The sequence below is a fragment of the Pongo abelii genome, chromosome 5, assembly GCF_028885655.2.
Source record: "Pongo abelii isolate AG06213 chromosome 5, NHGRI_mPonAbe1-v2.0_pri, whole genome shotgun sequence".
In the NCBI taxonomy this organism is placed as follows: Eukaryota; Metazoa; Chordata; class Mammalia; order Primates; family Hominidae; genus Pongo; species Pongo abelii.
In genome coordinates, this window is record NC_071990.2 from 153,058,973 (window position 1) to 153,077,417 (window position 18,445).

An 18,445-nucleotide genomic window follows, 5' to 3' on the forward strand; every position below is an offset into this window, starting at 1 on the left:
AACTGGATTAAGAGAAAAATTTACTGGAATAATTTGATAGGTTCATTTGATAAATGCATACTATTTTATTGGATTAGGCTGCTTAGAAACTTAACATTTCCATTTTGGGGCTATACTACTGACTTGTTTTAACTTGTGGATAGCCTGAGAAGTTCAAAAAATTATGTTTATTTTCTAATATTTATTATATGGTTTAGACTTTGTATTTGTACCAGTAATCTTTTTCTTCTTTTTTTTTGAGACGGAGTTTCACTCTTGTCACCCTGGCTGGAGTGCAATGGCGTGATCTCGGCTCACTCCAACCTCCGCTTCCCAGGTTCAAGCAATTCTCCTGTCTCAGCCTCTTGAGTAGCTGGGATTACAAGCACCCGCCACCATAACCAGCTAATTTTTGTATTTTTTAGTAGAGACAGGGTTTCACCATGTTGGCCAGGCTGGTCCTGAACTGCTGACCTCAGGTAATCCACCTGCCTCCGCCTCCCAAAGTGCTGGGATTACAGGTGTGAGCTACCGCGCCTGGCCACTTTTTTCTTAAAATGAAGTTTCCAGGCCAGGTCCAGTGGCTCACGCCTGTAATCCCAGCACTTTGAGAGGCTGAGGTGGGCAGACCATGAGGTCAAGATCGAGACCATCCTGGCCAACATGGTGAAACCCTGTCTCTACTAAAAATACAAAAAATTAGCTGGGTGTGATGGTGCACACCTGTAGTCCCACTTACTCAGGAGGCTGAGGCAGGAGAATTGCTTGAACCCGGGAGGCAGAGGTTGCAGTGAGCCAAGATTGCGCCACTGCACTCCATCCTGGGCGACAGAGCGAGACTCCGTCTCAAAAAAAAAAAAAAAAGTTTCCATATGCATAATAATTTGTCTCCTCTATTGCTTTACCTAATTTATTCCAAGTGTCCTTTTCATAAATTTGATGAAAAGTTGCTTACTCTATTTTTATGTAGTTAAGTTCTTCATTTTCCCAGTGTACCAGTGCGATTTCATAGGGCTGAATTTCATGTTTTTCTAGAACTTTCATCACATGCTTCATCTAGAAGAAAAGGAAGATTAATCTGAAATCATAACTGACTCCCTCAGTTCAAGTATGTTATGATTTTAATGCTTATAACAGTCTTCATTACACTTACAGGCATTATTTCTGTTGCATGTTTTTAAGGAAAAGGCAAATCAAATCCATTGTGATATTAAAGTAATCAGGATGACATGTTCATTTGTTTTTACATTTGGAAAACACAGATGAGAATGGAGAAGAAAATCAAGGTTATCATTATCCCACAACCCAAGGAAAATCACTAGTAATATTATAATTTGTATTCTTTAAATCTCTTTAATAATCCCAGCACTTTGGGAGGCAGAGGCGGGTGGATCCTTGAGCTCAATAGTTCAAGACCAGCCTGGGCAACATGGCAAAATCCTGTCTCTACAAAAAAATACAAAAATTATCTGGGTGTGGTGGTGTACACCTGTAGTCCCAGCTACCTGAGAGGCTGGCTTGAGCCTGGGAGGTGGAGGTTGCAGTAAGCCAATGTCAGCCTGTGTGACAGAGCAAGACCCTATCTCAAAATAAAATAAAATAAAATAAAATAAAAAGCCCAACATACTAATAAAAAATTAAGCCACACAGGTGTGGGAGGTGATCATCTCTTTCTCTCTTCTGTACTGAAATCCTAATCCCCAGAGGCAACCATGATTAAACTTGGTGCATATCCTTCCAGACTTTTTATGTGTATATAAGTACCTATTTATGCTGCTTTTTATGTAAAATAGGATCATATTATGCACATGACATTTTCAACACTATTTTCCTTTACAGAGGAACTGCAATTTATTTAACCAACCTAGGTGTGTCCTCCATGGGGAATTTTTTCTACTCTCCACTATTACAATGTTGCAATGTGCCACACTTGTGCATAGGTCTTCATGGCCTTGTGGGAATACTTCTTTAGGAATTGCTAGATCAAAAGATATGCGGACTTACACAATATGTATATATGTAAGAGACAGGGTCTCACCTTGTCACCCAGGCTGGAGTGCAGTGACGCAATCATAGCTCATTGCAGCCTCAAACTCCTGGGTTCGAGTGATCCTCCTGCCTCAGCCTCCCAAGTAGCTGGGACTACAGGCACACACTACCACACCTGGCTAATTTCTAAAAACTTTTTGTAGAGATGGGATCTCACTGTGTTGTTCAGGCTGGTCTGGAACTCCTGAGCTTAAGTGATCCTCCTACCCCAGACTCCCAAAGTGATACGATTACAGGTGTGAGTTACCACACCTGGCCCACACTTATAATATTGCCAGCCTGCTCTCCAAAGTAGTTTTTCCAAATGTAGAATCTAAACATTTATGAAACTACTCTTAAGAAATGGGGTTTATCCACCTTTTACATCTTTGCAACTTCAAATAGCCAACTTGTATTTTCTTATATTTATTGGTCATTTATATTTTCTTTTCTCCAAGTTCCCTTCCCGACCACCTACTGTGTGTGTTTCCATTTCGTAAAATTGGGATTGTATAAAGCATGTTTTTTAACCAGTTCTGAGATTATATTTGTCATATTTTGTAACCCGCTTTTTTTTTTTTTTTTGAGACAGAGTATCCCTCTGTCTCCCAGGCTGGAGTGCAATGGCCTGATCTTGGCTCACTGCAACCTCTGCCACCAAGGTTCAAGCGATTCTTGTGCCTCAGCTACCCGAGTAGCTGGGGTTACAGGTGTGTACCACCACGCCCAGCTAATTTTTGTATTTTTAGTAGACATGGGGTTCACCATGTTGGCCAGGCTGGTCTCGAACTCCTGGCCTCAAGATATCTGCCGGCCTTGGCCTCCCAAAGTGCTGGGATTACAGGCGTGAGCCACCATGCCTGGATGTATAATCTGCTCTCTTAATGTAACTGTATTATATATATAGGTAATCTCCCAGAAATAGATTTTTTTACATGATTTCTAAGGGGATCTATAGTATATCTGTAGTATATGGATGTATTTAACAAACTATTATTGTGTATTTTGGTAATTTCTAATTTTTGCCATTATAAATATTGCTCTGATGAACATTTTTGTACAAAAATCATCATGAATAGTTACGATTATTTCCTTTGGATAAATTTCTAGGTGTAAAATTACTGGGTTAAATATAAAGCTTTAATGTAGATTACCAATTTGCCTCTAAAATGGTTGTATTAAACAAATCTCAATTTGGATCTTGAAAAAATTATTTCCCATGAGTAGTAAGTTCTAGACAACTTGACCTAAAAGAACACTCAATGCAACCAGCTTCCAATTAACTGTGCATACATTTTGTATAGTACAACATGCAAAGTCTACAGTACTTCTTTCTGTCTGCAGTATAGTTAGGATGGTTCTGATTCTCCACAAATTAGTGTGTGTCTAGAGAAAGGAAAAAGCAGGAAATCTTAACCCAAAATACAATATATTTTGGAAGATGAAACTGATAAGTATCATGTAATGCAGAGCAAATAAGTTGTGCATTATCTATTAATTTCCCTTCTAATGTTTCAGTTTGTGCTAATTAACAATTCATTCTCACAAAACTAAATTTTTATACTTTCACATTTTTATTTACACTTACAGTTTTGTCTTTCACATTCCAAAACACAGCAGCTCCTTCCCTGATTTAAAAAAATAAAAGAACCAACTAAGATACAGATGGAATACATTCTTTAAGGTCGTATATAAAACCATGTAACTGCTAGAATGTATACAGGATGTGATTTTTCAAAATATGATGTACTTACTAATTTGATATTATGGCCCTTAGGTGAACTTGCTACAATAAGAGCTAAAATAAAATTCTTGATAAAACCTGACCTCCTCAAAATGTATGATTTCTCACATGGTTTGCCAAACATAATAGCCATTATTGTAATACTATATAACTTCACATATGTAGACTCTTTCATACCTGGTTCAATTCTGATCCACAGAAATCAGAATAAGGAAATTTTTTGAGACCTTGTCTTAGCTCTCATTAGGCTTAGACCTTGTCTAAGCTCTCATTACTATGTGCAAGGAATAAAGGGCTATGCCTGTAATAGTTGCGGAATAAAGAGTTGGGGGTTAATTTAAGCATCAGATGGTTAAAGGCCTCTACGGAATAATGCTCCTCATGCTCACAGTCCTTGGAACAGAACTACAATGACGCCACAGGAGGCCCTCTGAATCCGATTATGGCTTTTACATTATTTAGGGTCTAAAACTACAAATGCATTTGTTTTGATTTCTGAAGTTTGATGTGTTGAAGCTGTTTCAAGTAGTAAATAAAAACAGGAGCTATGGCTCAGGGTCACTGCACCGGAGGAAGGAAAGGAGGAAATAAAAGAAAGGTAAAAATATTAATGGCCCCACGTTATTCTTGAAACATTTCTTAAGTAAAGTACTTAGTATATGTGTGGGTCCATGCTTAGTATTTGTGATAGAAAGATAAGTATGATTTCATTCCTATCCTCAATCTAGAAAAGACTGGGACCGACACTTAGACCACCAATTACAATAGTGGGTGATCAGTGCTACAAGAGTATGCAGAATATACCATGAGATGTACACCAGAGGGACCCCTTTGCTAAAGGACTAGCAGAGGCAGCCAAATGAGAAAACAAGAGGAGACAACATAGCAGAGGGGACACACAGGCTCAGAGAGGAGGTGGGAGGGAGCAGAGCAGCATCTCAGAATAAACAGCCAGTAGCTGCATGGCTGCAGATGTGGTCAAGCAGTGGGCAAGCAGGTTAAAGAGGCAAGCAGGGGACAATCCAGAAGGGAACTTTATGCAGTGATAGAGAATTTGTTCATAGTCCATGGAAATTTAGGCAGGAGAGTGTAGTGGTCAGAAACGGCCACTGAAGAATGACCCTGCTTACAATAGACAAACAGACTGGTGGTGGGTGAGCAAGCAGGCAGGGAGACAACAAGCTGTTACAATAGGCAGGGATAAGGTTTCAGGATACGGATTTGAGAGGTATTTCAAGCCACGGCCACAGTATCAGTTCAGAGAATCCCTTCCAGGCAGAAGAGAGGTCTGGTGAATTGTGTATTCCTCCATCCAGAGGAATGCACTGCACTGTGGAATGTGGTACTCAGAGGCCACATGTAGCTACTGAGCGCTTGAAACATGCCTGGTGCAAACTGAGATGTGCTGTAAGTGTAAGTGTAAAATACACAGCAAAATTCAAAGACTTAGTATGAAGAGTGAAAAAAATCATTATTAATTACATGTTGAAATGATAATATTTTAGATATGCTGGGTTGAATAAAATACATTGTTAAATTAATTTCATGTTAATATCATGTTAAGAAACATGGTATTGGCCGGGCGCAGTGGCTCATGCCTGTAATCCCGGCACTTTGGGAGGCCGAGGCAGGCAGATCATGAGGTCAGGAGTTTGAGACCAGCCTGGCCAATATGGTGAAACCCCACCTCGACTAAAAATATAAAAAGTTAGCCAGGCATGGTGGTGCAGGCCTGTAGTCCCAGCTACAAGGGAGGTTGAGGCAGGAGAGTCGGTTGAACCCAGGAGGTAGAGGTTGCAGTGAGCTGAGATCGCGCCACTGCACTCCAGCCTGGGCAACAGAGTGAGACTCTGTCTCAAAAAAAAAAAAGAAAGAAACACGATATTTGTGTTGTTCAAAATTAATTTTATCTTTTAAAAAATATTTAAAATGTGGTTACTGGAAAATGTATCATTACATATGAGGCTTGCATTATATTTCTTTCTTTCTTTTTTTTTTTTTTTGAGGCAGAGTCTCACTCTGTCACTAGGTTGGAGTGCAATGGCACGATCTCAGCTAACCACAACCATCACCTCCCGCATTCAAGTGAATCTCCTGCCTCAGCCTCCTGAGTAGCTGGGATTACAGCACCCTCCACCATGTGCCTGGCTAATTTTTTGTATTTTTAGTAGAGACAGGGTTTCACCATGTTGGCCAGGCTGGTCTCAAACTCCTGACCTTGTGATCTGCCTGCCTCAGCCTCCCAAAGTGCTGGGATTACAGGCGTAAGCCACCGTGCCCAGCCGAGGCTTGCATTGTATTTCTGCTGGACAGTGCTGATCTACAGTCCCTCAGAAATCTAAATTCCTCACTCGGAACAACAGGGATGCTATTATTCTACTTGAATTAAATGTTGGAATCTTGATTCTCTCTAAAGATGGGGTCAAAAGGAAGGTAGGCATTGAAAGGAAAAAAGAACTTCCACTTATCATCATCTATAAGGATTATGACCACAAGAACTTTACTCAACTTTGGATTCCTACAGATGGTCCATGTGTTTCTGCTCTGTCATGTATTAGTCTCATGATTATGGGTAATGCACTTAATCCCTATGACCCTCAGTTTCCTCAGCTGCAAAACAGGAGTAACAGACCTTCATCAAGCGTGCTGAGGATAAATGAGATGATTTCACACGGTTCTATCATTATTATCATTCCCAGGCAGCTACTGTGGAGTATTCAGTACTGAGTTGGTCTTTAGATAAAAGGAATAAGTGTGTATGTGAGTCTCCTAGTCTAAAACCTCTGGAGAGGTAAGCTAAAACTTTAAAGAGCTACCAAAGGGGAAGAGAGAAAAAAAAGAAAATGGCAAGAAGAGACAGCAGGGAGGTAGCAGGAGTTTCCCTGGGGCAGGAGTCTGACAAGGGGCACTAAAGATGAATGGGAAATTGGCTGCTTTCCAGAAATTTAGTCCATGAAAATCCGTGTTTACAAAGAAAGACACCCCAGGGAAGATCATTCACTTGTTTGAAAAATTCTTTACTTTACAAGAGGGTTTACCAGAGAATTCCTAAAAGTGACAAACTCTCCTAGATTAAATAAGAATTAAATGATAAATTTAAATCACAAATATATTTTGAACACATTTACTGTTAAGAAAGGTATGCCTGCACCTTTAAAGACCACAATTACTTGACCCAAACTCATCATCACCTAATGGGTTTCTTTCCTGTCTTACCTGAAGAAGAATATTGTTCCAGGATCACCTTCTTTTGCAGAATTCTCCACACCCATCACCAAAATATTTGCTGCATCTGTGATTTAAAATAAACGAACAAAAAAGCTATGGCAAGGTAACACAAGGTGTAAGAGTCACCTATAAACACTCTAATAAAGTACTTAACATCATTTCTTTATATACCATGGAGAGCTCTGCAACACAATCACCATCTTTCTACTAAGGCCTCTGAAAGGATTTAATATATAAAAATGCAAATATGACCACAGAAAAAATGATCAGCAATTACTTTTATAAAACATTCAACAAGCTGTGATATTATTATTAGAGCTCATTCATGCCCATTTTGATTCAATAATCACTAGTCCAGATAATTATTAAAGTCTTAGGTTCGATACAACGAAGTGTCAAGAATTAAACTTCTACAAAATTAAAAATAAAATTTGAAGAAGTATTAATATATTATCTTCCTTTAAATACTATTTCATTAATAATGCAATTTTAATATTCCCAAACTACTCCTTCTGCTGAATTTTAAAGTATAAAGAGTAGGGCAATAGAAAATACACAGAAATAAAGACACTGACCACTTCAAAACATATGTGATTTCAAGGTTAATCACTGCAGGGACTACCACTGCAGCCATCTGCAACTATTTAAAAAAAAAGTTGTTTTTTTTTTGAGACAGGGTCTTGCTCTGTCTCCCAGGCTGAAGCGCAGTGCCATGATCTCAGCTCAATGCAGCCTCAACCTCCTGGACTCAAGGGACCCCCCCCACCTCAGCCTCCCAAGTAGCTTGGACTACAGGCATGCGCCACCGCACCTGGCTAAGTTTTTGTTTATGTTTTGTAGAGATGAAGTCTCACTATGTTGCCCAGGCTGGTCTTGAACTCCTGAGCTCAAGCCATCTGCCTGCCTTGGCCTCCCAAAGTGCATTACAGGCATGAGCCACGGGGCCTGGCCTAAGTATTGTTAAACATATACTAATACACCAATATTCATCATAAGAAGTTGCTTTACATATTAGTATAGTGATATTTATCATAAGCATATATTCCATAATATAAATTACAACCAATATGTTAATATATCAATTAATAAATATAGTACTAATTTGCAAAAGGTTGTATGTCTTAATGGAATTAACATAAAATTAGGATCCTCAAAGCTTCAGAAATTTCTAGTGAAGGTTGGGTGATGGGCAATTCAGACGGAGACCAAAACTATGATTTTTTTTTTTTTTGGTAAATTGTTAATTACTACATCCTACATAGGACAGAGTTTGCCTATGCAGCCAAAAGCAAAATAAAATCGACTGAAACAACCCAGGGCAGTGAAGCCCCCAATTCTGTGAAGCACAGACCACACAGCTGGCAGCCTTCAGCGTCAGCCAACAATACCTCCAGGCAAATTTTCATCCCAAGGGACTATAGACATAGCTCTGTCTTTCTAAGTCAACTATGCTTGTTTTTGTCACCTAATCACACAAACAGTCTGTCTGGATTATCACAATGATATTTCAACTATCTTCTATGGGATTGACTCTTAAGAATTTCCTCTGTTATAGGAAGGCTTTCAACCTATTTTTGCTACTCTTAGGTAAATTAATAAATGTTCTGGGTATTGGGCTATCCTGAGTTTCACTGCAAAAGTTTCTTTATCAAAATGTTCTAAGTAACTTATTTATTTTTGAGATGGAGTCTCGCTCTGTCGCCCAGGCTGGAGTGCAGTGGCATGATCTTGGCTCACTGCAACCTCCGCCTCCCAGGTTCAAGTGATTCTCCTGCCTCAGCCTCCTGAGTAGCTGGGATTACAGGCACGTACCATCACACCCAGCTAATTTTTGTATTTTTAGTAAAGGCAGGGTTTCACCATGTTGGCCAGACTGGTCTCAAACTCCTGACCTCAGGTGATCTGCCTGTCTCAGCCTCCCAGAGTGCGGGATTACAGGTATGAGCCATCACACCTGGCCTATTTATTTATTTTTTGAGACGGAGTCTCACTCTGTCACCCAGGTTGGAGTGCAGTGGCATGATCTCAGCTCACTGCAACCTCCACCTTCCAGTTTCAAGCAATTCTTGTGTCTCAGTCTCCCAAGTAGCTGGGACTACGGGCTCGTGCCACCATACCTGGCTAATTTTTGTATTTTTAGTAGAGATGGGGTTTCGCCATGTTGACCAGGCTGGTCTCGAACTCCTGACCTCAAGTGATCCACCAGCCTCAGCCTCCCAAAGTGCTGGGATTACAGGCCTGAGCCACCATGCCTGGCCTAAATTATTTTTAATTAATGTAAAGCAAGCCATTTCTCAAGAATCCTTCCTGATATCACCACAAAAATCCTCAATTAAGTTCATTTTAATTTCCTTCTTTTTCATTTTTATCTTTTAACTAATCATTTTATTATTATTATTATTTGTATTTTTAGTAGAGACGGGTTTCTCTATGTTGGTCAGGCTGGTCTCGAACTCCTGACCTCAGGTGATCTGCCCACCTCGGCCTCCCAAAGTGCTGCGATTACAGGAGTGAGCCACTGCACCCGGCTAATTGTTTTAAAGTATTAGATTGAGCTGGTAAATTTTTTTTTAAAGGATCTCCCCATGTCTATCAACTTCATGGTTCTTCTGTAAGACTAAAATAACGGGATGGGTGTGGTGGCTCAAACCTATAATCCCAGCACTTTGGGAGGCCGAGGTGGGAGGATCAGATGAGGTCGGGAGCTCGAGGCCAGCCTGACCAACATGGAGAAACCCCATCTCTACTAAAGATACAAAAATTAGTCAGGTGTGGTGGTGCATGCCTGTAATCCTAGCTACTCCGGAGGCTGAGGCAGGAGAATCGCTTGAACCCAGGAGGCGGAAGTTGTAGTGAGCCGAGATCGCGCCACTGCACTCCAGCCTGGGCAACAAGAGCAAAACTCCATCTCAAAAAACAAACAAACAAAAAAACAAAACACACACAGACACACACAAACTAAAATAACTTCTTAATGTGCTAGAAATGAAGTAGTATGACCTCTGACCACCTCAAGTAATAATGATCCTATAAATAATGCTTAATAAATCATACTGATTTTAATGAGTTCTCTGTAAATACATTTTAATTCTTAACTTTGTCATCCGTATAAAGAGATTCAACATCCACTTCTATGATACAATCCTTTCAAAAGAAAATGAATTGCAAACAAATACATACTTAAGATAGTATCACAGGAAAATTATCCAATACATTTTAACATACTTGGCCCCAGGTTCAAGAAGAAGTACCTCTAGGCAAGCTTGTTACTTCAACATATCCGTGGGAGGCCAGATCTTGAGACAGATTTCCCAGATGATACTCATCTGCCGTTGCAAATGCTGTGCAGTGCATTAGGTCCTGTTCCAGGGAGATGAGCACAACATGGGTTACCAAGAGGCTGAAGCATCTGTGACGACTGTTGAGCACCCTATTGGACTCCATTCTGCAAAGCTAGAACTCCAGAATTTTCTTCAAACATCTCCAAGGGTGATACAAGGGATGGGATGAAGATGAAGAGAACGAAGTTACTGGGAGGCAAATTTCAGCTCAATCTTGAAAAGAACTTGCTCCCTCCCACCAGGCAAAAAGATGGAATGGATTATTCTGAAAGGGAAGCCACTCTCAACTGGTAGTGTCTCAAGCACAGATTGAATGCAAAATAGAGATGATTAAGGCATCACATGGGTGACTGGATGGAATGATAGTTAAGTCTCTCCAACCCTGAGTTTCCATGACTCTTTTTCAAAGCAACGTTGGTATTTGAGGTCATTTCCTAATTTGTAACTACTCTTGTACAGGCAGATTCCTTTAAATCCCCAAAGGAATTACAGTATTTTTACACTGGTTAACATTTAACAAAAAGGTCTTTAAATCTGAGCATGTGTCTTGGTTTGGTTAGTACTTTGGTTCATGCCCCATCTTGCCTTTGCACACACGAGGAAAGTCATCTTGTGTCTATATAAAATACAGATGGTAAGCACTATGGCTCAATGCTGTGTTTTTTCAAACTGTAGGTCACAACACATTAGTGAGTTCTGATATCAATTTAGTTGGCCCAAAACAGCTTTTTAAATAAAACTAAATAGAAAATATTACAGTGCATTATTCATAGGAAATGCTATTTTATGAAGTTTTCTGTCACATGTATCTATGTATCTACTCTAGGTTGCTATGTATGTAAAATGTTAAATATATTTCTCACTATGAGATGTGGTCAATAAAGTTTGAAAGCTATTGGCATAAGAGTTAAGATTTTAGGCAAGATTTTAGGCAAAGAAGTTGGTTACAATTTTAAAAGAGTATCAGAATAACAATAATGCCTACTTATGGGGTTGTTGTAAAGTTTAAATAAGCTAATAAACAAACTGCTCAGGACTGTGGCTAACACAACTGTTCAATAGTTGTTAGAGTCTAGTTGGCCAAAAGAAGTTTATGAGTCACTAAATCAACATTTATTCTTAGGATTTACTCCTCTCAGCTCCCCAATTCTTTCCCATTCTGTATATTCCTAGTATGAAATTCTAGAGAAGTATATATTAATTCATTCCTTCCTCCCACCTCCATTCTGTATCTCCTGGCTCTTTCTCATGAAACGGCCTGACCCCATTTGCCCTTCTTCAATCTGTTCCACAGCTCTGATGCGTGGTTTAAAGGTAGAGGAATAACAGAGAACCTGAGGATCCATGCAAACTGAAAAATCCAAAATCAATAAAGTGTCTACTCATAAACAAAATGAGACTAATCCAATTAGAAAAAAGCAGACAAGCTGAAATTACTGGGGAATGTGGGGATAAATGAATGTAGTACCCTAATTATGAGCAGATAACTGCTAATTCCTTCCCAATTAGCTAATTCCCATAGTCACATATGAAAGTAGAAACACGGGGATACACAAATAAGAATGTATCAGGAAGTTACCAGAGTATAGGGAACAGGCACGTGCTTAAGGTTTAGACCTGTGAGCACTAGTTCTTTTTAAGGCTCCATGGAGTTAAAACTAGCTGACGTGCTATGTGTGTAAAGATTTGGCCAGCTGAAAGAAAGGAATCCTAGCAAGGGGCATCAGGTGAGACATCGGGCAGCCTCCACTCTGCAAGACCTGACAAATTCACTCAAGCTTGCTGGGTGAAATCACAGTACATTAGGTTGGATGTCAGAATTACTTCTGTGATGGCCGCAGCTCATGTGCTTAGTTTGGGCTGAAGTGGGAAGAGCAAGAGGCACAAAAAGGAGATAAGGTCACAAGCTAGTCCACTGAAAGATCTTCCTGTAGCTGTACTGAAAATGGCAGAGGCTGTCTCTTTCGCTAGAATCGGAGTTGTAAACTGGCAGCTCGGAGAACCATCCAACTCAAGAGTTGACCTACATCACGTTTCTAAAATTCCAATTGACTTGTCAACAATAAACTGAGAGATTTCACACAAAATCCAGATTTCCATCATCTTCTGACCGAGTGGAAGATCTGGCTATAATAATGGACTAGGATAGACTAAGGGGGCCCAGGGTCTCCAGCCCACACCGTCCCTGCCTCTCCCTGTTGTCTCACGTCTGCTTCACCATCACGTGCTACTGGCCAAGCCCATCTGCACTAAGAATGTGTACTACTTTTTTTTTTTTTCCAAAAATAAAAAAAACCTTGGCAAGTCCCAATGACTCATGTCTGTAATCCCAGAACTTTGGGAGGCTGAAGCGGGTGGATCACTTGAGGTCAGGAGTTCCAGACCAGCCTGGTCAACGTGGTGAAATCCTGGCTCTATTAAAAATACAAAAATTAGCCAGGCGTGGTGGCACACACCTGTAATCCCAGCTACTCGGGAGGCCAAGGCAGGAGAATCCCTTGAATCCAGGAGGCCGAGGTTGCAGTGAGCCAAAAACGACACAGCAAGACTCCGTCTCAAACAAAAACAAAAACAAAACTTTATGTTCCTTTATTGGAGCAAGATTCTAGATTGAAATACAGTGATGTATTAACTAAACAGAGACCTGTGCAGAAATTACATACTATCTATGTAGACAGGTTGTTATACTTTGCCTATTGATGGAATAGTTCCATTTATCAAGTTTTATACATCAAAAAGCTTTGAATTTCACCAGGCTCTCCATTAACTCACCTCTGAAAAAGTGGCATTTAATTTCAGCTACTATATTTTACAGCATAAAAAGCTCACGCATTAGAGTGCTTCTCCACACAATGGCATGTTGCAGACAGAGCCGAGTCCATTATCCCACCTGGATTTACAGTCACATTTGAGAGCTTTATACCAGAGAGCCGGCACAAAGTTACTCCTAACCAACACAGACTTCTTACTCTCAGAGCCTATCTTCTTGGCTATATTTTATAGTGCCGGTGAAGACATGCTGGCAAGTGTCCCATATACAGCTTGGCATTAGAGTACAAGGTCTGTTTGATGGTGGTGGCAGGCATTATTATTTTATTGTATTTTTTAATTTATTATTATTACATTTTTGAGACAGTTTCACTCTTGTTGCCCAGGCTGGAGTGCAACGGTGCAATCTTGGCTCATCACAACCTCCGCCTCCCGGGTTCAAGCGATTCTCCTGCTTCAGCCTCTCGAGTTGCTGGGATCACAGGCATGCGCCACCATGCCCAGCTAATTTTTGTATTTTTAGTAGAGACGGGGTTTCTCCATGTTGGTCAGGCTGGCCTCGAAGTCCCGACCTCATCTGATCCTCCCGCCTTGGCCTCCCACAGTGCTGGGATTACAGGCATCAGCGACCGCGCCTGGCCTATTTATTATTTTTGAGACGGAGTCTTCCTCTGTCGCCCAGGTGTGAGGGCAGTGGCACGATCTCAGCTCACTGCAACCTCCACCTCCTGGATTCAAGTGATTATCCTGCCTCAGCCTCCCGAGTAGCTAGGATTACAGGCATGCACCACCACACCTGGCTAATTTTTGGATTTTTATTTTTATTTTTTTTCAAAATCAACTGCATTTTTATATTATAGCAATGAAATTAAGAAAACAACACTTTATAATAGCACCAATAAAATACTTAGAAATAAATTTAAGCAAAGAAATGCAAGATGGGTACACTGAAACCTAGAAAACATTGCCAAGAGAAATTAAAGATCTAAATAAACTGTGAGATGTTCTATGTTCATGGGTTGGAAGAGTCAATATTAAGATGGCAATTCTTCCCAAATTGATCTATAGATTCAATGCAATTTTTTTTTTTGCTCTTTTTTTTTTTTTAATGAAGTATTTATTGATGATTCTTGGGTGTTTCTCGGAGAGGGGGATATGGCAGGGTCATAGGATAATAGTGGAGAGAAGGTCAGCAGATAAACACATGAACAAAGGTCTCTGGTTTTCCTAGGCAGAGGTCCCTGCGGCCTTCTGCAGTGTTTGTGCCCCTGGGTACTTGAGATTAGGGAGTGGTGATGACTCTTAAAGAGCATGCTGCCTTCAAGCATCTGTTTAACAAAGCACATCTTGCACCGCCCTTAATCCATTTAACCCTGAGTTGACACAGCACATGTTTCAGAGAACACGGGACTGGGGGAAAGGCCATAGACCAACAGCATCCCAAGGCAGAAGAATTTCTCTTAGTCAGAACAAAATGGAGTCTCCTATGCCCACCTCTTTCTACACAGACACAGCAACAATCTGACCTCTCCTTCCTTTCCCCACACTTCCCCCCCTTCTTTTCAACAAAACTGCCATCGTCCTCATGGCCCGCTCCCGATGGTGGCTGTCTCTTTGGAGCTGTTGGGTAGGAAGTGAGGAGCGCCTCTGCCCGGCCGCCCTGTCTGGGAGGTGTACCTAATTTCTGTTTTTAGTAGAGACGGTGTTTCTTCATGTTGGCCAGGCTGGTCTCAAGCTCCTGACCTCTGGTAATCTGCCCACCTCAGCCTCAAAATGCTGGGATTACAGGCGTGAGCCACCGTGCCCAGCCAGGTGCTATTATTTTAAATCAAGGTAAAAGGCCAGTTTTAAAAACTGCCACTTGGAGATAAAAATAAAGGGGTCAATATATTCAGAACTGAGTTTTGGGCAATCTGGTATCCCAAATTATGTGAATATTCAGACACTAACGGCAAATTGAGAATGTGTACTATTTTCAGCTCTCAAGGGCAGGACAAGTGAATCACTATTTTTATGAGAAAATATATTCTAAGCTCCAAATAGATTATGAATAAATCTTTAAACACAATCTGTTTTCACTTAGCCATCCTAAGCATCTTTGTTGTAGGTTTTCCAGACTGTCAACTGTCCCCTTTCCTTCTCTTGGGATCTCTCATTTAGTTTGGCTCAAAGTTCTATCCAATGTCACTCAGCTTATATGGTTTGCCACACTACTTTCTGTATTCTCCTTAAACTTCTTAGCTCTGAGTCTTAGTTGTGGGTTTCTTCTATTAATAGATGAACTTGACGTTTTAGACATTTTGTTTTGGTTTTGTTTTCTTTGCTTTTTTTTATTTTAGCCTATTTGGTAAAAGGAAAGAGAACCATGGAATGTCTTGTCTGCTTTTTCTTCTTTATTAAAGATGCTGTTGTTTTCTGAGCAGCTTTCATTTTTATACATCTTTTTCTGGATGTTTACAGTGAATCCTTATTAAGCATTAGCTACATATATATGTAAAGCATATTTTGGGTTTCAGGATGGGGATCTACAACTTGCTCTTAAATAGATGTGTCAAACCAACCTATAATAGTTATGAGATTTAGGGCTTTTCTACTTCAAAATGTTTTAAAAAACCCCAAAAGCAAAAACCCCAAACCACTGTATTTTAGTATGTTTTGTTTTTCTGGCCACAGAAGACATGTTCCAGCAGATGGGGCTAGAAATCTACATATGATTCTTGTTTTAGGAGCATCGTATGCTCTGATCAGAACATTTTTTTAAAAATTGTACTTTCATTTACACTATATTACTGAAGAAAATTAGTGTATTACAGCAATGTTGCTTCTATAGTGATATAATACATTTACATTTGGTCTTTGTCCTTGGTTCCCAATACAGATTCCTAAAACCCCTGTAATTTTCTAAGTGACAGGGGCATTTTTGGTTGTAGTATTTCCTCTTTGCCTTCAGTTACTAACACAGAGCTTCTAAAATCCCTTGGAATTTCACGAGTGATGGGAACATCTTTTGTTTTAATGAGGTGACTCTCAGTGGCTCCTGGACAGCTGCAGGATGGGGGGTGGTTACCAGAAAGACCAAACTTTGATTAGAAGCTTAGAATTTTCAGCCTCACCCTTAACTTCTGGTGGACGGAGAGGTGCTGGAGATTGAGTTAATCATTAATCATGGCTTACACAATGAAACCTCCATAAAAACACCCAAATGATGGCGTCTGGAGAACTCCTGGGTTGATCAATGCATCCATGTGCCGGGAGGGTGGCAAGGCCCAACTCTACAAGGAACAGAAGCTCCTGAGTTCCAGGCCCTTCTTGACTTCACTCTATGCCCCTCTACATCTGGTTGTTCATTTGTATACTTTATACAAAAAACCCACTAAACATAAAGTGATTCCCTGAGTTCTGTGGGCCATTCTAGCAAATCATCAAACCTGAAGAAGGGGTGGTGGTCATAGAGCTGGTTGGTCAGAAGCACAGGTGTCAACTGGGAGGGCAGTCTTGTGGGGCTGAGCTTAACTAACTGGGCACTAACTCTGGCCAGTGCTGGAATTGAACTGAATTGCAGGACACCTTGTTAGTGTATGGAGAATTGGAGAACTGGCTGGTAGGAGGAGGAAGAGGTCCCCATATATTTGTTGTCAGAAGTACTGTGAGTAGATAGGTCATACTAAGGAAAAATGTCTTTTCTCCTGTAATGTACTGATTGGAGATGAAAGCTATAAAAACACAGATACATTTTACGTTACCAATATTATGCTTTATCTTGCAAGTTTTTTTGACTACAACCTATAAACCATTATACATAGTACATATACACATATATGTTCACACACCAGTAATTGCCACAAAAGCTTCACAAACTAGTATCTACGTTTATCATGAGTAATGTATTCTGTTATTTTCTATTCTATTTCATTTTTCAAAAAAATGGTTAACAATCCACCAGTGATTCTGTAACACACTGTGCTATTAGCCTGAAAACATTCTCCCTGGTGTCAGGCTCCACGCCACTCAGACCTGCCGTTCCCATCCTCTGCTGTTCTCTTCAAAGACTGGACATTAACAAGAAGCACTGCTATTATTGTTTTCTCGTTTGTTTAGTGACAGGGTCTCACTCTGTCGCCCAGGCTGGAAGGAGTGAGGTGCAGTCATGACTCACTGCAGCCTGGAACCCTGGGGCTCAAGCGATCCTCCCACCTCAGCCTCTTGAGTACCTAGGACTACAGCTGCACACCAGCAAGCCCGGCTTTTTTTTTTTTTTTTTTTTTTTTAAGTCTTTTAGACATGGGAGTCTTGCTATGTTGTCAGGCTGGTCTTCAACTCCTGGCCTCAAGTGGTCTTTCTGTGTCAGCCTCCCAAAGCACTGAAGTTATAGGCATAAGCCACTGGATCCACATTGCTTTTAGGAATTGTAAGCCAAAGTGATGTGGGTTGAGTATCTCAGATTATGATCTCTGAAAATGAGACCAGGTAAAGATTTAATTCCAACAGACAGGGTGACTGAAACCTCATTCAGCCAACTCCAGATGCATGCTGTTCTGCAGAGCTGAAAAGATGAGCTGGGTGCAACTATGGGAAAAAAATAAAGTCCACATGCTTTCTGACACAAAGCAGAGTCTTTTCCTTGTCTCAGTCAAGAATGGTATAAAGAGTTTACCACTTTGATGGCCGTATGAAAATGGAGTGGCCCTCAATTTTGGGCAGAGGAAAGTCAGTCTTTGGTCCTGGGGACATATTACCTAGTCATGCCAAGACTGCTTTCTCTATGAAAAGTAAAATCTTCAAAAAATGATGTTCCAAAATTATCTCAGATCACTTTAGAAACATGATTTGCTTCTCTTTTTTTTGACACAGAGTCTCACTCTGTCACCCAGGCTGGAGTGCAGTGGCACAGTCTCAGCTCACTGCAACCTCCGCCTCCCGGGTTCAAGAGATTCTCCTGCCTCAGCCTCCCGAGCAGCTGGGATTACAGGTGTGCACCACCACCACGCCTGGCTAATTTTTGTATTTTTGTAGAGACAGGGTTTCACCATGTTGGCTAGGCTGGTCTCGAACTCCTGATCTCAAGTAATCTGCCTGCCTGGGCCTCCCAAAGTGTTGGGATTCCAGGTGTGAGCCACCGCCTGGCCAGAAACATCTGATTTTCTATTATTTCCCTGTGCTTTCAGAAAGACAGCATACGACTTGTTTTTGCCAAACTCCAACTGAAGTCATTGTCTATCATGTTACATAATGTCTCCTATAACAGAATCCATGAAATAACTAACTCCTTAATTTCAGTGCTGGAAAAAGTTATTTCTCTGAAGATATTTTTATGTTTTTACTCTGCCCTTTCCCACAACAATAAACAACAAACAAT

At 40.6% G+C, this 18,445-nt stretch overlaps 1 protein-coding gene across 4 annotated transcripts in view; it reads right to left on the reverse strand.

Moving 5' to 3' along the window:
• Positions 1-18,445, reverse strand: part of RMND1 (required for meiotic nuclear division 1 homolog) — a 48,856-nt gene that overhangs the window by 23,636 nt on the left and 6,775 nt on the right. For all 4 annotated transcript variants that reach the window (XM_024247819.3, XM_024247818.3, NM_001131817.1 and 1 more), the window contains 4 exon segments: positions 10,231-10,339; positions 6,968-7,043; positions 3,596-3,635; positions 935-1,035 (listed from right to left, as the gene is read on the reverse strand). In XM_024247819.3, coding sequence (XP_024103587.1) covers positions 935-1,035; positions 3,596-3,635; positions 6,968-7,043; positions 10,231-10,333 — 320 coding nt within the window. In that variant the 5' untranslated portion in view covers positions 10,334-10,339.